The sequence below is a fragment of the Cyprinodon variegatus genome, unplaced genomic scaffold (genome assembly GCF_000732505.1).
Source record: "Cyprinodon variegatus isolate N-32 unplaced genomic scaffold, C_variegatus-1.0 Scaffold134, whole genome shotgun sequence".
NCBI lineage: Eukaryota > Metazoa > Chordata > Actinopteri > Cyprinodontiformes > Cyprinodontidae > Cyprinodon > Cyprinodon variegatus.
Genome location: NW_015150587.1, coordinates 1,181,619 through 1,202,578, shown reverse-complemented (window position 1 = coordinate 1,202,578; position 20,960 = coordinate 1,181,619). Strand labels below are relative to the sequence as shown.

At 37.6% G+C, this 20,960-nt stretch overlaps 1 protein-coding gene across 6 annotated transcripts in view; it reads right to left on the bottom strand.

Annotated features, from left to right (window-relative positions):
• Positions 1-20,960, bottom strand: part of ptpn13 (protein tyrosine phosphatase, non-receptor type 13) — a 46,329-nt gene that overhangs the window by 12,819 nt on the left and 12,550 nt on the right. For all 6 annotated transcript variants that reach the window (XM_015376371.1, XM_015376373.1, XM_015376374.1 and 3 more), the window contains 16 exons: positions 19,175-19,240; positions 18,083-18,268; positions 17,868-17,955; positions 15,246-15,878; positions 8,850-8,942; positions 7,267-7,363; positions 5,729-5,933; positions 4,984-5,058; positions 4,727-4,904; positions 4,160-4,310; positions 3,906-4,044; positions 3,537-3,689; positions 3,038-3,220; positions 2,768-2,930; positions 1,635-2,067; positions 713-819 (listed from right to left, as the gene is read on the bottom strand). In XM_015376371.1, the coding sequence (XP_015231857.1) occupies positions 713-819; positions 1,635-2,067; positions 2,768-2,930; positions 3,038-3,220; positions 3,537-3,689; positions 3,906-4,044; positions 4,160-4,310; positions 4,727-4,904; positions 4,984-5,058; positions 5,729-5,933; positions 7,267-7,363; positions 8,850-8,942; positions 15,246-15,878; positions 17,868-17,955; positions 18,083-18,268; positions 19,175-19,240 (2,950 nt within the window). The remainder of the gene's footprint in view (positions 1-712; positions 820-1,634; positions 2,068-2,767; positions 2,931-3,037; positions 3,221-3,536; positions 3,690-3,905; positions 4,045-4,159; positions 4,311-4,726; positions 4,905-4,983; positions 5,059-5,728; positions 5,934-7,266; positions 7,364-8,849; positions 8,943-15,245; positions 15,879-17,867; positions 17,956-18,082; positions 18,269-19,174; positions 19,241-20,960) is intronic.

Below are 20,960 nucleotides of genomic sequence, written 5' to 3'. Positions count from 1 at the left end.
CCATCTGTCTATGTATTATAAATTCTCTTTTTACATCAATTATATAAAAATCCATTAGATGTTTTTTGGCTATTCTGTTTAAATTCTGAAGTCAAAAGTGCATTGGTTGTTTTTCACCACCAAGGAATACAAACTTTAGAATCTACTGCTGTAAAATGAAGATGAATGAAACTTTTTTTTGTTTTGTTTTTTAAGAAACTTTCAAATATAAATTAATAAAACCAATAATGTTTACTTTCCAGTGGAAAATCTCAGACTTTGAGGCTATGAAATGTTTTGTCTGGAAGAACCTCTGCTGATATGTCGTTAAATCTGTACAAAGTAAACACTGGCTGAGAGGCGGGAGAAACTGGAAACTAAGAAGTAAAACATTCATCATATCTTCTGGCTCTGTCCTCTGATGGTTTACACAGTAAAGTAATCATTAAGTTTTTTTTTACAATTCATTTTTGTATTTACTTGTGGTATATTTGGGATTTTATAAGAGCTAATTTAAGTTTTTCTTTTATGTTGCTTTGTCCACTTAATGTAACTGGTGCTTATAAATAAATTAAAAGCTAAAAGAAAGCGTACTTTGTCAGGCTTTCCTTGCAATTTAATGCAGTAAAAATGTGTTTAATCCATGTTACTGTTGGAGTAAGACAAAGCTCTAGCATAGTTTTTAAGCACAAATCTTCTGATATAGTTTATTTTTAATTATGTATAATCTTACCAACTACATATGCTTGCCCATTGTCCTCTATAGAAGAAGAGTCAGATTCCTTTTTAGGCTGACTGAGATGCCATGATGGGCTGTTGTGGAAAACTCCACCCATATACCTGTCAATAAACAAAACAAAAAACAATGTAGATTTATTTATAAGGCACCTTTAGAATCGACAAAACTTAACCAAAGTCCCCACAAAAAGTAGAAAGCAATAAAAATCATGATAAAAAAATAAGGAAACACCATCTGCTCTTATAAGGTTTCAAATTCTGCTAGAATTAAAAGAAAGAACCGGGAGTTCTGCTTTTATTTAATTAATTGGCGAAATGTTCCACAACTTGATTGTCTTTACATTTTAGCTCACATCTGGAAGTATTTAATAGCGACTTTCTGACCAAATGGTCAGCTTTCAAAGCTAATAATCTCTGTTTTTACTAAATGTTGGTGATCTGAACAGTAGAAGTTTCTCTCCGAGGAGGACAAAAATAAAAAGCAAACATCTGAGGTTAAGGATAACTTCAATTCACATCCTGAATTCATCCATTTCCTGCAGCCCATTTGTTTGTATGTAATGTTAAACCAAATATCGATGCGATAAAAGTCCATGACAACATAAAGTGACAAGCCCTAAATAAAACAGCACACATATAACCAGGGAGAGGCTCCTATGGACCCAGGGGATTGTGTACCCCCACATGCAGAGATCCCCCCCCAGAGAGTCAATTAGGCTGAGGTAGAGATCCGTCTCTAGTGTCTCTTAAGCCAAAGAACAAGTTAGTAATCTTACTGGTTTCATTTTGATGAGGGTTTATAGAAACTACACACAAAGAAACATGGGAACCAGTAGATAAAATGACTTAGCAAAAAAGTTAATTCAAAACAGAGATGTAATAATTTTCTTCTCGAGATCAAAGTTCTCTTTACTTACTTATCCTGAGGGTGAGAAATAGAGTCTGTGTCGGAGTTTGCTCGCTGATGCTGCTGGAAACCTGATGCTGCTGGGTTTATCTGAGGCTGGGTCAGTCTGCTTTTGGATGAACGCAGCAATTCCAACACTGGGTTCTCCTCAGGCTCCGGCATCTGAGCCAGGTTGTGGTGGGACCGACTCATCAGCCGGGGGTTGGGAAAGACAGTAGATGCTAATGGGTTGTAACCTGGAAGGTGGAGCTCATCGTGGACTAATACCGAGCCAGATGGTGTCTTGTTGAGGGCCACCTCTGAGTAGGAGATCCTCTTCAGGTGGTCTGGATTGGAGCGTGTGGATAAGCTTTGGGCCATGCTGACTCGGCCTGCTGCCCTGGCTGATACATCGCCAGCTTGCGAGTCAATGGAATACTGCATACTGCTCAAGGGGCAGTTCTCTGATTAAACAAAAGACACAGAATATACAAATATTGGGGAAATTATCAACTCCATTCCATTATGTCTAAGAGGTGTCTTTTTGGATCTTTCCAATATGCTTTTCTCAGGCAATTATTAAACATTTTTGTTGACCCTACTGGAATATCCAGCGTTAAATGAGATATTAGTCTTGAAAATTTTTCAGAGCTTTAGAGTAAGGTGTTAAAGACTTCTACCTCAGCTTTAAAACACTGCTGAATTTGCTACAGTAGTGTGAGTGGGAGGGGTAGAGGTTGTATTTAATGCTCTTTCTTCTATGTAGATAGGAAAAATGGGATATACCTTAAAGTCTGCTCCAGTTTTGCCTTTCTGTATAGTTCAACATATCACAAATGTTTTTAAGATGTAACAGAATCTTTGTTTACAATGTTAATAATAATTCTGAAAATCATTTTATTTTATTTCAATAACAGCTTATTTTCTTTCTCTCAGTCGGTTTCATTAGTTAGATAAAAAATTTCTACAAAGACTGAATTCTTATCTTTAAACAGTACCAGTATAAAAATATTAACAATAAATCTTCCTGGTGTCAGATCTCACAGCTTGAAACTTAGTTTCTAAAATTGGTGTTCCTGCTGTACAGGTGTACAGATTGCCAGGCTGCATTGGTTTATAAGCTCTACCCATTTAGGTTTGCATGACTGCGTACGTCTGGCATACCGAGATCCTGCAGCTCCTGGTTGCTTTGGCGTGCCTTCGTTTGCAGGTGGAACTTATGTTGATCAGAACACAGCTGCAGCAGATACTGGCATGTCCTGTTGCTGTCAGTCTGGAAAAGGTGCTTGATTTCATCCGATGTGTTCTGGAGGCAAATTTTCTTTTTCTTTAGGAAGAAAGAAAGAACGGTGAGAAACATTTTATCTAATCTTTACAAATAAAAAAAACAACAAAACGTATCATTTATAGATAAGATAAGAGATGATTTCTCACTGCAAAGGAAATCTTCTTGGTCTCCCTCCAGGGGAACTTTAGTACAGGAGTTCGATTTCCATTAAGCACATCAAAAATGAGCACTCCTTTGGAGTAGACCCCCAACATGATGCCCGTTGGGGACCTCTTTTCTGGAAGCACTCGATGGAAATGGACTCCGTACTCAGTCAGCTTCTGGCTTACCTTTTAAACAAACAACACACAGTGTTCTTAAATAGTAAATACCGCAAAACTGCAAACAAAAAACAGTAAGTTGACTTCCATGACAACAGAAGTTGTACCAAATATTTAAAATTGAGTTAAAAGGATCACCTACAAGGAATTTCAATATACAAAGAATTACAATTTTATGACTTATACATAAGTTCAAGACTTTTTAGATCATCATAAATATTCTTAGTATTCTGTTTAAATATTTTTTTGATAAAGTCCAAAGTGAAATACATTTTAATTTAACCACACAGAGGATCAGAACTCGGGTCATTTTGTTCTTGCTAACCTTGAGGAACTCAAACTCTGCCTCTGACTCCGATGCTCCGTAATAGTTACTGTGTAGTTTAGGCAGCTGTTCCCGCAGAGTCGTTTGGCCCACCTTATCCAAGACGGACAAAGGGAGGTAGTGCTCCAGTCTGAAATAGGTCTTCCCATGAAGCTGGAGCACAGACATAAACAACAGTTGTACTTTCATGAGGAATTGACCAGATCCTTTAAACCATTTAAGATATGATCTTTTTCTTTTTAGAAGCAAATTAACAAGAAAACACATGGTACTTCAGGTACTTGTGAGGTAGGATAAGTAAGAAAAATAAACATGTAATCAATTCAGTTTTTGTTAGTATTACAACTATTGAAAGCAGAACTTTGGTACCTCTGGTTGGTAGTCACCATATTCAGCCTGTAAAGCCAGTGAAGCCAGCAGCAGGGCATTTTCTGTATTGCAGTGCATCCGTTCCTCCAAGATATCCTTCCTCAGCTGCAGGTAGTACTGATGCTTGGTCAAAGCATGTCTGTTTATCAATGACACAAGAAGCGTCAAACAGATCTTGAAATATTATGCTTTTATTGGGCTGCATCATGGGAACATGTATTAAGGAGCAGGGGATTTCAAATATTTGAGCTTACTGTATGAGGTTGACATCATCATGAAAGAATTTGATGCGCAAGAAGAGGTTAAAAAGCACGTCGGATCTTCTTTTCTTGGGATCCTCCTTCCAACCATCAGGAGCCACTTTAGTGAGTTTGGCATCGGGTTCAACGAAGAAGAATTCAGTTTCTGTGGGAGATGTTTTTAAACGGTTAGGGAAGGCAGAAGAATACTGTTAAGTCAATCTGAAAGTTTGATAATTAACAATACCTTCATTGCTTTTGACTGGGATTTATGTGATTAAAAATCCAGAGAATGATAGAGAATCTGATTAAAGACTGATCAAACTATCAAAATTTTAAAAACCAAATCATCTCTGCACTTCTAGTTAAGTACTTTGTGTTGTTCCACCCTGTAAAATTCCAACAAAATAAACCAAAGCTTGTTTTTTTACGTTTCAAAGTATGAAAATGTTCAAGGGGCACTAATACTGATGCGTGACAACATATATTTGCATTTAGGAGAGTATAAGTTCAGGCTACATGTGAAAAAGAAGTATCAAATATCAAGGCAAACCAGAAGAATCCTAAACATCTCAAAATTACCTTTGAGGTATGCAAGGCCAAAGAGATGGTGCTCAACCAGGCCGACGTGTGCCACCACCATATCAAAAACGTCCTTACAAACCGCCTTAAGGTCACAACCCAGCTCTAATTTTTGCCCGTTTAGGAGAACAACGCTGACCTTCCTCAGCACTTCTTCCCCTTTACTGCGCTTCTGTTGCTGAAAATAGAAAAGAAGCAGTGGTTAACGAAGGTCCAGAATAATTTTATTTCCAGAAGGATTAGCGTTAAATGCTCACCATTATAGACGAAGGCACAGATAAGGGAACTGACGGCTCGCTGGCCATCTTCACAAACTCAGGTCCATAAAAGCTCTATATACATATAAAGATAGAAAAGTTTTATTCACTCCTTACATTTATATATTTCATACTGTTGTAGCCTTTATGCTTTTCGTTGCCCTGCAGACAACCTAACTTCCAACAATCAACCCCAACAACTGAAATCCCATCAACCAAACGGACCACAAACATGACAAATGAGCTTTCTCATATAGATGTGTGCATAATCGAGTACTACAGCAGCACACTGCAGTAGAGTTAAGGCTTTGATGCCAACATCAGCAAATTTGCTCCTGTATTTACCAACTAACACGTTTTTTTATACTGAATTTGCAATCATAGAGGGAATAAATCTGGAGCAAACTCTAAAATTCCTAAAAGCGCCATGTTTACAATTAACTCAACAGAGAAAGGAATAAATTAAAGTATAGAGTCAGCAGTTTGCATTTGCACAACATCAAATGAGGACAGAGTCAACAACTTTGTTGCCAATAAGCTTATGCAAGTTGAATTTGTACATGCATCATCAGGAACCTCAGTATGAGCCTGGAGCTGCTTGGATGAAGGGAGCTTAAATAAAGGTGTATTAATGATAGATTCTATAGACATGGGGGATTAGGATTTTCTGAGTTGTCTTTATGATGGATTAAGGTTATCTCTTTTGGTGCATATCTTTAAGTGCCAAGTCACAAAGTACACAAACCTTGCTTTTGCGGAGCGATAAAGGAGGATACAGAGGGTCTTGAAGGTCAAGTGCTGAAGCATGAGGCTGGAGAAGGGGTTCGTCTGCAGGGTAGAAGTTGGCCCTGGACAGTCTGTTGGCCAGTTGTGTCTGCAGTCGTTGCACCTCTTCCTCCTGCCTCTGAAGGAGCATCTCAGCACTTTCGTCAGCTGTACCCTCATTGTGCCTGAAGGGAACCCAATGTTAACTGGTAAAGATTTATGGATGGATGATTTGTTAAAACACAACTTCAAAAAAAGACAGTTGCAGATCAAAAGGACTCCTTCCAAATGGAGAAGGCGTACCAACAGCAGGCTGTTTAGGCCGGTCATGTCGAGATTAGAGAGATCAAGAGGACTGAATGTGAATGTCACATTTGATGATCTCACAACTGAAGCATGAGGCTGATCCTGCTGTGCCACACCAGCTGTGTGTAGCCTGGAGGGCTAAAATGGGACGGCTTTGTCTGATGCTGCTCTGCTCATTGGTCGGGTCAGGAGGGCAGAAAGCCTTATGAGTAGGCGCGCACACACATCACCTTTTCTCAAGACAAAGTTGCTCCTGTATGCCTTAGTGCGCTGACTGGAGTCATTGCAATAATTAAAATGACTTCATGTATGCAATAAGAAAAACATACACCATAAAGAAACCCTTTAAGTTAAAATGACTATGCAGGCAAACGGCTCTTTTCGTTTTTATTTTCGGGAACAATAGATGTGGTTACCAGAGTGACCCACACCAAGACGGTTCTGGGTGTGTATGGGATTTGCATCTCCTTGTGTTTGCATTTGATTTTTTTTCCTTGCAAAGTTTAAATACATGTGCTGGTCTCTTTTCTTCATTCTGGCGTACGAACTGCCGACAGTTTGCATGGCTTTGTATCTCACAGTGTTGGTATGGTAATGGCATAAATAGAATAACTCACACTGACCAGTAAATCAGAGTTTCCACCAGGATTTTGTGTAAAAGGGGGCAGGGTAGAGGGTAAGACTGAACATTGCTAAAGAGAAACTATATATTTTGTTTCTGCTTCACAGCCCTACCTATTTCTTTCTCCCTTCTTTTCATCATCTTATCTAATTTAACTCACTCCTAGTTCCTTCTTTTTCTTCATACTGGGAGGAGCTGTTCATAGCTCTCCTTAACATGCAAAATATCACTCACCCAGTGAGACATTGCACTGAGCTACCTACAGCAGAACTAAGATGATAGGAAATGTTTTTTGGGAACACAGCTGATTTCAATGTGTCTCACTCACTATCTTTTAACTATTTATGTGGTGTACTGCCCCCTGTGTTTTCAGAGAGTACTGCACCAGCACCAGGATAAGTAGAAACGCCTGCAGAGGAAATGGGATGCTGGATAGCATCAGAGAGAAATAACTTCTGAAAGATCCAGTTAACATGGGCCAGGGGGAAGAAAAAAAAAAGTAATGAAGCAGTATCAACTTTAAAGGTGTCAATGTGTGATGGATCAGGCAGCCTCTGATCCACAGCTGCATTTGGCCTTATGTTTATTACCTATGTCTCTGTGAGTTGTGGCTTCTCAGTGACAGGGCATCGTGTTCTGCAAGCGCCAGCTGGGAGCCGTACCTCGTCACCTCAGCAGGTTTCTTAGCTGCAAGAGATGTGGGAATATCAGCTGCACAAATGAGCACAAAGCACTACATTCAGTTTTTATCAATCTAACACACCCCTCCTGACACCCACAAGGTGATGTGATTAAACTTGCATGAACATGTTTGAGCAGAACAGTAGTTACAGGGAACACTTAAGTCAGGCAAAGCCAGGAGCATTATTAACATCTGCTGACTTGCATTAAATGTGCGCATAAAGTGACACTGCAGTTTAGCAGTACTAAGAGTGATAACAGCTTTTCCATGTTGTGGTGGCCAAAATTTTTTTTTATTTTATTTGAGTAGCGTGGGAAAAAATCCAAATATAAACAATACCTTTGTAGGAGGTAAGGCTGAACAGTTTCACCAAAAGTCAAAACTGTGATTTTTTTTTTTTTTTTTTTTTTAACAAATTTTGTATTTTTTTTCTCTTTGAACGAACCACAAACATGCAGATGTTTCACTGCTTGGTTTCATTGTTTTATAACCTTAAAATCTTTCTTGTCCAGGCTCAATCCTGTTGGACTTTACTGCTGGAAGGGAAAGTGCTACTTCTACTTTCGTGCTAAAGCAACTCTCCCTTTTGGTGAGGCAGCAAACCCACTTTAAGTGTATTAATGCCACCTAAAGGTCCAGAGTGAGAAAATTGGTGTCTTACTTTTTCCAATGTAAAGTGACCAAAATGAAATGCATCTATGATTTGAAAAAACTGCTTTTATATTGCAAATGTAATTTATTGAAAGGCCTGACTATGAAGCATTTCATAACTCTATTCATCCTTCAACAAGTGAAGACCTGTTTAAAAATGTTCAAGTTGAATATGATGCATAATCCTAAGATCTCTTTGTTATAATAGTTGGGCCTTTATTTGTTAGCTGCAGAGGAACCAGTCAAGGAAATAAATGGAAAGGTACGTCAAACAATGAGCACGTGATTTAGGGATAAAAAGAACCAAGAGCAAAGATTCTTGTCCTTAAATATCATTACAGGTAGCATCATTGTTTCCCAAAATAAAGATAACAGCACTAAGCCTCAGCACACATTATGAACTGAATCTTGTTTTAGACCATACTAAAATATGAAAAGTATGGGTATGTGTTTAGTAAAAAAAACAACTCAAAAGTATTCATTAAAAAGTAATCTCTGTAATACATCAATTTTTTTTTAGGTAAACAGAAATAACGCTAACTGACCTAAAAGGGAAAGAGTTTGGCATCCAAACTATGAATTACCACAAGTGGAATTTTTTATATATATATATATATATTTTTTTTTTTACAATTTTGATATAGTACTTGCTCGAGAGTTGGTTGATCTGTCACCTAAAGTAATGTTTTACATTTGCTAAACTCGAGTTAACGATTAATCGATTACTAAAATAGTTGAATTAGATTACTGAATTAGTTTGAATTGGATATAAATACAAAAAGAAATGATTGTCTTCATAAATCCATGTGAAAATATTAAAGGTTTAAGGATGTTTCTTACCTTGCCTGTAGTCTGGATCCGAAGAGGCAACGGATGGGCTTTCACTAGATGAACTGTAATCACTGTTGTACCTTTGGTGGGTTCGGTTTGGGTCTGAAAGGTAAACATTCTTCTAATTAACAGTCAATCAATCATGACCTATTGATCATGCATGAAATGGGGTAAAAAAAAAAAAAAAAAAACTCATGCCCATAATCTACATAATGGTTATACCAACATGTTTGATATCATGTTAGGATGAAACTGATTTATTTCTGAAGCCACATCACACAAAAACACTATTACACAACCTCATCACCATTCATAATGGGACAGCTTAATGAGTGGCTCATGCTTTCCTTTATGAAAAAAAAAAAAAAAAACACTTGAAAACACATTTACATGTTCCATGGCATTGAACAAGACAGTACAATAAGGAAATAAAATGCTGGTATTAGTCATGCTGTTGGTAAACACTAAGAGTAAAAAGGCTCCAGATGACTCCACAGGAAGGTGGATTCACCACAAGTGTTCAGGCGTGTCTCTCATCAGGTTTTCTATCAGGGTTCGTAGCCTTTCTCTCGCTTGACTGGTAGAACCACAGCAAGCAGAGGCCAGCTCAACACATGTCTTTTTTTAGTATTGCTTCATAAACTCAGTGTTGAACTTAACTCGTCAGTAAGAAGAAAGCATAAACAATAAACTTTGAACACTAATCCAAGAGTCATGTGTTCCTAAGTTCACAGAACCTGAAAGTCCTGCTCCTTGGTGTCATCACATACTTTAAATGAACCACATTCTTCAGTCTGTGCTCGGAAATCTTGTTCAGTTTTACAGCTCAGCTGAGCTCTCTTCTATTCATGATGACGATGGTCCTCAGCAAACAACTCAAGGAAATGCATCGGAGGCCAGCGGCAGCCAAAGTGATACTAGGAGGCAGAAGGACTGGTCAGACAGTCACCTAAAATAGTTTTCCTATCCTCTGCTGAAATGAGTCACAAGTTCCTTTTATGCAATCCTGTTGTTAAAAAGGTACAGAGACTAAATGGTTTGTGCACTTTTCCCATGCAGTTAAAAAGACGTGTGCATTTTCTCAGAAACCGGCAGACTCATGCAGTTACCCGCACATGCAGTCACTTGCCCGGACAACCTGATATGGCAGATCTTTAAAACCTAATGAGTAAAGAAAAAAGGTAATACAGAGAAATTATTAATCTCATTTAGCTCATGAAAACAAATTTACCCAGAAAGATAAGTAAAAAAAAAAAAGAACAATGTGACTTTTTATTGAATGGGAAACAAACAACTGATGAATTGCAGATGACCAGTCCTTCATTACTTCCCTGTTTTATTAAACTATATGAATTTGGACTGTTATAGTGGTCTATGCTCTCAAGAACATCTGCTGAACCCGTCTATGACAAACAGCTGTTGTTCCAAATAAAAGAGTAAATATATCCTAACCCTTGTTACCAGTAACAATGGGTTCTGGAGTCTTAATGTGCTGCTAAGTAAAACCAGTTGAAATTTCTTTAAAGAGAAAAGAAGAAGTGATGGTTTCTTGAACCATTGTGTGGAGAAAACAGTGATTAAGACCTCCCCCCCCTCCCCACAAGTTGCTGTTCATTGCCAGTGAGTGGTCGGAAAAAGAAATACTACAAAATATTTTCATACTTCCAGAAAAAGTTATAGTATCAGCTTGACCATTACACTTCATGGTGGAAATGAAGGGACAAAGACTCATCTCCTTTATCATAGGTGAACATGTTTTGAAATGTATTAGCTGAAAGGGACGACTATTCTAAATTAATATTACTAAAATATGATAAATGGACTAGTACTCCATTACCTTGCAATGAGTTAAAGTTGCTTCCACAATTCCAAACAGGAAAAACCTTTCCAATTAAGTCCTAATGGTTTTATGAAAACCAACTTAAAGGTTTAGATGTCAATCATTTATTTCCGGGTGGATCATCTAAATAATTGGTCCTCCTAATTGCCAATCATTCTGGTGATATGTTTACGTAAGGCCGTCCTACGTGCTATATTTTCTGCGCATGCGCACTTTCAGGCGTAGATGCGTAGTGTTACGGTTTCAGACAGTCATATAAAGCTCACATCTCTCAATGCGGTTCTTTGAAAATGGCAGAGGGTCGTAAAAGAAAAAGTGACTATGAAGTGTATGAGAAGAAAAGAAAGGCCTCAGAAGGGAGAGATATATCCTGGAATGCTTGGAGTGGAGTGTAGTGACAAACGTGGAGCAAAAAGCAGCGATCATATGTCCGAATAGTAATCTAACTGAGTTTGCTATTTAGTCCACTATAGTCCCCGCTTTATATAGTGATTGAGGGATTTAGGGCTGGCGTTCAGACACGGTAAGCATGTTTGAGCTATGAGAACAGCAACTTTTAAACAGAGCGTGCACGAGGGGAAATGGGATTGAGCATGCTCTCGCACGCATTTAATAGGCAGGTACAGGGCTGTGCATGTGCATTTTTTTTCAGTGGAAAGGGCGGGTCTTTAAAAAAAATCGTGATAATCCTTCACAATACTTTTAATGGTCATAGCTTCAAATTTTCTTCAAAAAGATTCATTTAAAAAAACAAATACAAGCACCAAACATCTAGAGGGTGCGGATCACAGGTGCGATTAGTCGTTCAACGGAAATAATTATACAATATTCAATATCTGTCATATTTTTAAACCATTTCTACTGAAGAATCTTTAAAACAGGGAATTAAAGACATAATGCTGGACTTTTTGTGGTTACACCTACACAGAGACACTCCCCATCTTCTTTCATTTAGAAGTCTTCTTTTATTGTTTTCCATTACTGGAGTCGACCCCAGCTCAAAGCAGAATAACCTGCCACCGAGAGCCGGAAAACTCCAATAATCTTAGGAATTCCCTCATCCGCTATGCATGACTCCAATTACAACCTCAGGGTCTGAAAGGAAAAGTTTCTACTCATTGAAGGCTAAAGCTTTTTAGGGCAAAGGGGGGGAGGTTCGGAGTTGCCAGGGTACTGAAAGACAAAGAGGTGGTCAGGTAGCAACATGCCCCTGGACACCGAGGCGAGCGGACAACATAAAGACTTGCTAAAAGATGAAAAAAGGAATCAGTTTGGAGCTTTATAGAATCAGAGACTGAGCTTATACAACACTTTTTTTAGATGAACAAAAAATATGCATATATATATATATAACTCAAGTTGCAGCTCACTGAAACCAGATTATTTAAACTAAAGCGAAAAATTCATTATTTTTTTTTATTCCTTTAATAAAAATCTTAAAAACAAACAAGCTTTGCATTTACTAAGAAATATTTAACCTTCATAATAAACAGACCCCAGGTACTTGAGTTTGCATTCGACACTCTGCACCATCAACCCCTAATACTGTGATTACACACTGTATTGGCTGTGCTGGTCTGGAGTCTGTGGCCAATCCTTCACCAACTAGTTTCATTCTGACAGGACAAGAAGCTGAATCTTTTTAACAGCACCATAAAAAAATAATCCAGTGGTGTGGTTTTAGAAATGAATCAGATCAATTAAATTGACAGAATTAAAGAAAAAAGATTAAAAGCCTAAATGTCTTCCGTCTAATGACCTATGGAAATGGGCACCAGCCAATAGGCAGTATGAGCTTTTAGAAGATTAAGTGTGTAAGAAAAACTGAATGGATGGACACTGAACAGGCCTGGAACCTACTGCAGGACAGAAAACATTCACTTTGACACAATATATAAAACATCTGGAGAGCATAATTAGTGATGTTAAGTCTCAACCAACCAAATTCTGAAAGGAACAGTTCTTTCAATCATCGCTAACAAATGAAAAATCATGAATTAATTATTTTAGGGTAACGTCTTCCACTACTTGGTTAATGTTTATGATAAAACTCTATATTAAAAAGCAGACAAATTTAGCTATTTAGCTATTGTGCATAGTAATTGTGTTTTTATCACATGACGTCTTATCAATACATCTTCAATCAAAACCCTGAATATATTAAACAAATAGAATAGTAGCGAGCAAAGAAAGGAGGCTACAAGCAGGTTGTAGATGGAGCCTGTAGAAAATCAATACAAGGGATGGGAAGTATAGATATAGGACTGTGGTTTATTATATGAAGCTAACCATGTTGGCGTTAACCTTCATCTTTCTCCACCTCCTCCAGATGGCCTTCAAACCCACGCAGGTACATACGAGTTGCTGTATTAGAGCAGCCTCCCTATGGAGCTTTTTACTAAGATTCCAATAAACCTTTGAGAGCAACATAAACTCTGCGGCCTTTTATCCTAAGGAAGAACACAAGTGCAACAATTGTTTTGTACGTTAACATGTGACTGTGCAAACATCCCTCCCCCCTGTAAATCACAAAGGGCAACTACAGGCTAGAATTATACCGTCCTTTAATTAGAGTCACTCATTTGGGCAAAACTTTGTGCTGCTGACTCATTCTGTCTGAATACCCCGAGGAGCCCACACAGATGACACTCCATTCAAACCAATGCTCCCTCCACACAGCAGCTAAACTCATCTACACGACTGGTAACGAATCCAAGTGCCTGACTGTTCACATCATCCTACTGTGGTCAACGTTTCGCTCCAGCTGTCAAATATAGCCTGCTTCAACTACCCAGTTCATTACACACTCTAGCTTTCCGTTTTCCCCAAATACTCAATAGTAACCTAGACGTCTCCTCCAAAACAAAGGATGGAATAAAACAGCTCATAACTCAGGGCTGTAGAAAAATATCAAACTTTTGTTACAGCTTAAAAATGCAGAGAGACCACACTTTATGTTCAAAGGATGTTCTGCTAAACACTTATTACAAAATACATTACCTAGACATGACGTCTGACAAGAAACCCCTAAATTGCGCAACACTAATGACAAAGCATCTGTTATGAGAGATGTGATGCAATGCAGGTATTTAAAGTTTAGGAGGTAAAAGACTGGTTTTATACCATTTGTGCATTTTCTCTCCTAAATTATTTTCTTGGGATGCATTACTGCCGGAAACGGGCAAAGAAGGCGCTGATAGTTTGTCCAGTATTAAAGGATGTGTGATAAAAGCCGCTTCTTTAATAAATGGTGAATGTTGCTGTAAACGAAGTGAAAAAAAAATTAAATGAAACACTTTTTTTTTCTACTGCAGGCTATAGTTGCCAAGTTATTTCTTATTTACTTTCATTTTTCTCCTTCCCTCCAGGGCAATCACATTAAAATATGGTTAAAACACCATCATAAAGCTAGTCAGTTGCTGCCAAAATAGCTTCAAAAGCTTTCCTGAAAATGTTACTGTCTGTGACATATGCTGTAAAACTTGTGGCTACTTGATTTAAAGCAATCAAATGTTGGGAAATAAACCATTAATTTAACAAAGCAGAAAACAGATTAAAGCTTCTGATCAAACGGCAGGGTGTTGCAAAAATTTAAAATTTTTCTCTAAAAATTAATAGAAGAAATTATCCTATTAATTTTTAAGTAATTATGCATTTCATATATTTAAAAAATGACTAATGATTTCAGGTTCCATTCAATTAAGGATTTATTGGAAGAGAAAACTCATCTCTTTGTAGACGTTATGCAAATACATCCACACATAAGTGGATAATAAATGCACCAGCGCTCCATTTAGCACACTGTTAAGAAACATTCAGAAAAAGATAAACAATTCTAAAAGAATAAAGCAAGCTAAGGAAATTCTGTCTTCAGAAACGTGAATGTTCCTTCGGCAAAATATGTTCTAAATCACATAACAATAAAGCCTGGTTTGGAAATAGTTTTGCTGCATAAAAAAAAGAATGATACTCATATTTTAAACTAGGACAGTGTGAAAAACAAAAACAAAATTCCAAACTCTCCAATTCTTAATTTATAATCTTATCAATTCCTAAAGATTGATTAACCAAAGATCGGTTTTTGAAAAATGAATTTTCCTGTGTTCTTAATGCCCCAAATAGCTACCATTACAGCTTTAATTTATTGCTGAATATTAATAAAATGCTAGCTAGAAATTGATCCAGTTTAAGATCAGACTGGATCAGATTAAAAAGAATCCATTTTAAATCTTAATCTGTTAAACCGTTTTATCAGTACTGATTATTGGATCAGACTGGGTAAAAATGTTATCTAGTATTATTTTCAAATAAGAACAAACAAATAAACTCTATAAATAATACAAATACATAGAGTCAATGATACAAATTACTTCTGATAAAGACTCCAAGTGAATCATTCTTTTCTACATTCCTTTTCCCTCCTAACTTGAAGTTATCAAAAATATTTCTCTCTGGTACTGAAGCCAAAGACCTGGACTGAATCATTCAGTGAGGCATCTGAAGATCCACAGCTGTACAGAACACAGTGCTCTGAACTTACACTTAGTCAGGGCAGGTTTACTCACCATTGACTGCTTGTTGCAGAGCCTCCAGTTTCCTCTGTTTTTCTTTGATCCTATCATATGCGCCAGGGATCCCAGAGCCGACAGATAGGGCCGAGAAGTGAGAAGACCTGTTGTTCTTCAGTCCACCGATCTCAGAGTACTGATAATCCCCCTCCTTGGCCACAGACAAAGGGGATTTCCGCCTGCCCACAGACTGCGTACTTAAAGCACTGCTCCCTCTCCGAGCATCTTCCAAAGCCCCAAAGCGAAGAGCTTCTGGGTCAATGTAAGCCAGGTCCACAGAGGAAGCCCAGATCTTCCTGGGCTGACTGGGCCCTCTGTCTGTGACATAGTAGGGTAAAGACCTGCGGTCCAGCTCCACCGGCCGGCCCTTCATCTGGGGGTGAAGAGGATGCAGGTAGGGATAAGAAAGCTGGTGCTGGAGTGAAGGAGCTTTGGGGTAGAAATCTGCCGTTGAGTCAGAGTTTGTGTGATAGTCAGACAGGGAGTTCTGGGGCGCTGCACCATCGTCCCCTTTCAACAAGTCGTGCATCGGCAGCGCGCCCATAGAGCGACTGAGGCCCCGGTTTAGAGCGGTATGTTCCTGAGCTCTGGCTTTGTATCGCTCCAAAACTCTGGAGGCGGCACTCCTCCCTAAGAAAGGAAATGACATTAATTTAAAAGCAACCAGATTAACCTCCTCGATAACTCAATCTTTAAAGAAACATTAAATAGAAAGAAATAGTAAACATCCATGTTTTCACAGTAGGTTTTTAGCTGTGTTTTAGATTACTGGTTAGCTGCCCATAAACTTGAAACTTGATATTTCAGATATATTTACTATTTAGTAAAAACTAGGTTGATGGAAGAACTTCCGTTTTACAGCTATTTATTCAGCAATCTATCTATTGAGCAGGGTGAACACAAGATGGTTAAGAAACAGGTGAAAGAGTGAGGGAGTGAGCTGCTCCAACAGAAGAGCGATGCTAAGGAATGGATTGATCCTCTTTGCATGTAGTTTCCCTCACCCAGGCTGGCGTTAACCCAGGCAAACAAAGCACCGATACAAACAGCAAACCAGCAGCTTCACTGGTGACTCAAAAATGTGAATCTAATCAATATCATGCAGTGCTTACATAACCTGGATGACGGCCATGGCTTTGGCCGTCCTTCGCATGGCCTGGAGAAAAGCCGTATGATCAAAAAACCACAGAGGAGGGTCTGTCATATTTTCCCGAACTTAGTATGAATTAGAGGTTTTTGTGTGTTGTTCTTTGGAGGTCTTTTTCTGTTCCAAAGCTTAGGCCTGAGAATACAAATGAGCACAACTGAGCTATCTGTTAAATTCATTTGTCTTGCTGCTCTGAAGATTTCAGCGTAAATAAAGGTGACACTCTAAGAGGAAAACATACTTCCATTTAGGTGTGGGCGATACGAAGAAAAACTAACATGATATAGTTGGGCTTTAGTCGCGATACACGATAAATAGCATAATGTGTTTAAATTACCTTCAAAAACAATAGAGTAACTAAAATAGCTTCACTCATTCAAACTGGCATGCAAATTTTTTGGTTTCAAATAAAAAAAAAAATTTATTTTAACCAGCGCAAAGGTTTACACAAACAATAGTATTTAACCTTTAACAAGATCCCAGAAACCAAACAGGAAACAAAGCAATTTAAAAATGTAAAAATCATTTAAAATAAATGCTGATGAAAAAAGAAATTGACCTCAAATTACAAAAACAAATGTCGAAATACTGTACAAAATATGAGCATCTCAAAACTATCTGTATTGATTTTTAAGTGTTGGGAATTTAAAAAAAAGCGCAATAGGTTGTAAATTTGAGAACATTGCCAAGTTTAGAAAATGCCTGCAAAGCCTCTGAACAAGACCACATAACAACACAAGTATTAGAGCATCTAAAAAAAAAAAATTTAATAATTTAATAAATAGTGTTTGTGATTTCCCTCCATCTCTTCCTTTTTCTCTCATATGTGATTGTTTTTTCAAACGGTGAGGCCATCGCTATCGGCTTCACAGCTGATTTGCAGCGGATGACTTCTTAGGTGGTGGAATAAATTTATACTGCTACCTTTCGCAGCAGTGGCTTTACGGAACGTCTTACAAATTACCATCTTTTGTTCAACGGCCTCGGTGTGAAATTCAAACCGCTGCCATATATTGCTCAGATGAAACACCTGCGGTCTCCATATTTTCTTGTTTGCTGTAGTGTGCGTGAAGCTCGGAAAATAATCCAGTTTGGAGAAGGGTTTATGATGCATTTAAAGTGTGTGGGGAAAAATAAAACTAACAGTGAAACAGAAGCAGATGGCTTACTGTCATACAAATTTGTACTTGATGGTTACGATAGTCATTTTAACTATTGTGGGTGGGGAAACTTGAGAAACTTTGATTAGATATATGTCCCACCCCTACTTCCATCCATTACTAGCAGTAAAGAATCTTGTTGTATAAAGTTATTTATCTACTGAAGTTTTAGATGTTCCTTTGTTCTCCCTAGGTTCGATATGAACCATTAAAGCGCATTTTAATCACGCTTAGAGTACAGGTTCAAGAGGCCTAGCAATGAACCTTGAGGATTCCCAGTATAGAGAGTATGTTAAAAGCAGCTCATCTTACCGGATGGCAAACCTTTGCCTCTCAACCTTTCTCGAATCTCCTTACTCCGCTCTGGAAGAGATTCTCTATCCGTCAGCAGACCATCCAGCTGAGAAAAGGTGATTCAAGTTAGAAACAATGTAAGGATAAAAAAAAAAGGTAAAACTGATATATATATCTATATATATATCTATATATATATAGATATATATAGATATATAAAGATAAGCATATACCTGAGAGAGACTGCCAAGTACCAAACGGACCAGTTTCCGAACGTAGGAGAAAGGAGGGTCACAGCTGGAGTTTCTGATGTGTTTGCTGCAGATGTCCAGCACCGTTCGCAGCGACATTCGACTCAACGTGACATCGTCACACATGTTGAGCAGTAGACTGTTTAGATGTTCCCCAAGTTTCATGGGCTGCACAGGGAGAAGAATAAGCAATATGGGAAGCAATCTTACCAAGTTATCTGAACTTGTACGCTTCATAAAAACTACCTTGTTTGAAAATAGCTTCAATCAAAATGTATTTTAGAATAAAAAGATGGAAAAAAATAAAACAATTATTTTAATCGCTTATAGTAAAACACCAAAAGAACCATTTACTCACAGAGGACTGCAATAACTAGGTGAAAAACTAGAATCCTTCTGTGATTTCAGTTATGGCTTTAGGGAATCTAGATGCCACATTTTCTGCAAAACTACATTTTAATTACTTTGTGGTTTCCTTTAAAATTATGTTATATAAAACAAAGACTAAATAATTTAAATAAGAACCTTTTGTTAGAATTTCTTTAAACTAACTACATGTAAACTACATGTAAATTACATACATTTATGACATCTAAATAATAATAAATTTCCTTTGTCAAGTCTGGTGTAATAGATAAGTATAGGGGAAAATCCCAAGAAATATCTGCTATCTATTTCTCATTAAAGCTGTTTGGCCTAGATTGTATTGATAAACTCAATGGCTACAAAAATAGACCACAAAAAAAGTGTGCAATGAAAGTAGATCTTCCTGTGAAGCATGGATGTTTTTTCACTTGAATGACTGTCATGAAGATGCGGGGGGAACCTGACCATCTTCATTTTCCAAATGCATTCCAGAGAACATTTCCAAGAAACACTGTTCCTCTTCTAGATAAGACTTCCTGATAGAAGTCATGCCAGATGTAACAGGATGTTAAAACAAATACACATTTTGACACAGGCCGCAAAGAAGCCTCTGGGACCATTTACATTTTAACAAAACCTTTTCTAACCGGTATGGTGTTAGTGGAATGTTTTTTTTTTCCCTCTTTTTCTTTATTTAAAATATATTACCTGACTTTGGGGAATCTCATAGTCTGCTCCCCAAAACAATGTCATCCCCAGTGAGTACATGTGCATCTGTGGAAGGAAAACATTTATTTAACTAATCACTGGTCTCAAAAAAATAATAATATTAACTGAAAAGTCAGAAATGTACATAAAAAGAATGAAGGATATAAACTAGGGATGCAACAATCTTTAAAAGCCCTGGAATGTCAATTCCTATTTTGTCTGATACAAATTTTTTTTAATAACTGATAATTCCAGCCATTATAAGAGCTTATAGTGAAAAACATTCAGCAGTACAAATAAATACAATAAAAAGTATTGAATAACTGCTCTTAAATATAAATCAAACTTTAGAGCATTGATGGTGGAAGATTATTCAGCCCACTGCAGAAATACATAAGATCAGTTACACTTTGAAATATTGGCCAATTACTGATCTTCCAAATATATCAGTGCACCCTTGTTATAAAGACAAAGTTTAATTCCATAAAGGTAAAGGATCACCAACCGCCAAAGAGAATGGAAGTTGAATATTACTCCCCACACAAACATAGAGAAAGTCTCTCCCTAATTTCTTTTTTCCATTTTCCTGTTATTACTCTCTACTCATTGCCTTGGAGAGAAATGACTTCCCCTGAATGTTGGGCTTGGTAGAGTAAAGAATAATTCAGGGTTTGCCAAAGAATGCAACATAGCTTTCGAGGTCTTTTAGTAACAGACTGAGTGAGAGCCTAAAGACACAGCAACATTTTCAGAAAGTTCCTGAAGACTTGACAGTGAGGAATAAAATAAAGCACAGGTTGAACACAGTAAAAGAAAGCCTTGGCTCTTATAGCTGACATGTATTTACACTCAGTCTTAAAACGAAGGAAACAGATATTTAACTTCTGCACTAAAATAACTCAGTTGGAGAGGCAGATACAGGCTCGGAAAACTGACTCAGCACAAAGCTGTTTGAGGTTAGTGGGTCTGAGCCAGAGACGGGTTTTCAGTCATGCAAGCCTTCAGTTATTCTACCAGAGTAGCAGATTTGAAATGAGAGGGCTGTGGGGATTCTTTCAACAGCAGAAGATGGTTTACTTCTGAGCTTTGGACAGATTCTCCCATTGTTTCAGTCTGGTACTTAAGGTCGGAACAAGTTCTACCAAATCTCATTGACTATCATTTCTATTTACACACCAGCGAATAAAAAAAAACAAAAACAAAAAAACTGTTTAATTGATTTATTTTAAAAAAACGACTTCTGTTTTTTGTCTTCAGCATGAGAGATAGTCACCTTTACAGCACTATTCACAGGTGTACTGAACTGCAAACAAAAAACCTTATTATGTAAACTTCAGCATATGAGCTAGAAATGATTACTGTGACAGGAATGAATTGATAAATGCTGTAATTCAGGAGAACTGGTATATTGTAACAGCAATAGAGTAAGACCTGGTATGGCGAGTCTGAATTAATAGATTACACTTAAGGACCTTAGGACTGAACATTGGCAGAGACTCTTTTTTTTTTTTCAACTGTACAGAAATCTCTTTACTTAAAGATGGAGGGAATAAAAAACAAATTACTGATCGGAATCAGCTGATTGTCAGCTTGATTGCATCCGACTTGGTTATTGACTCGTCAGCCGCACAAAAATCCTACCCTTTATCGAGTCAGTGAACACATTAACCACAACCTTCTTTAATGTGGAAGGCACCACGTAGAAAAAGATTCAGGTTAGTCAGGAGTTTAAAGTCAAGTCAAAGAGAAGCACAGAGATGTAAGAAGCAATTTAAAGTTAACCATA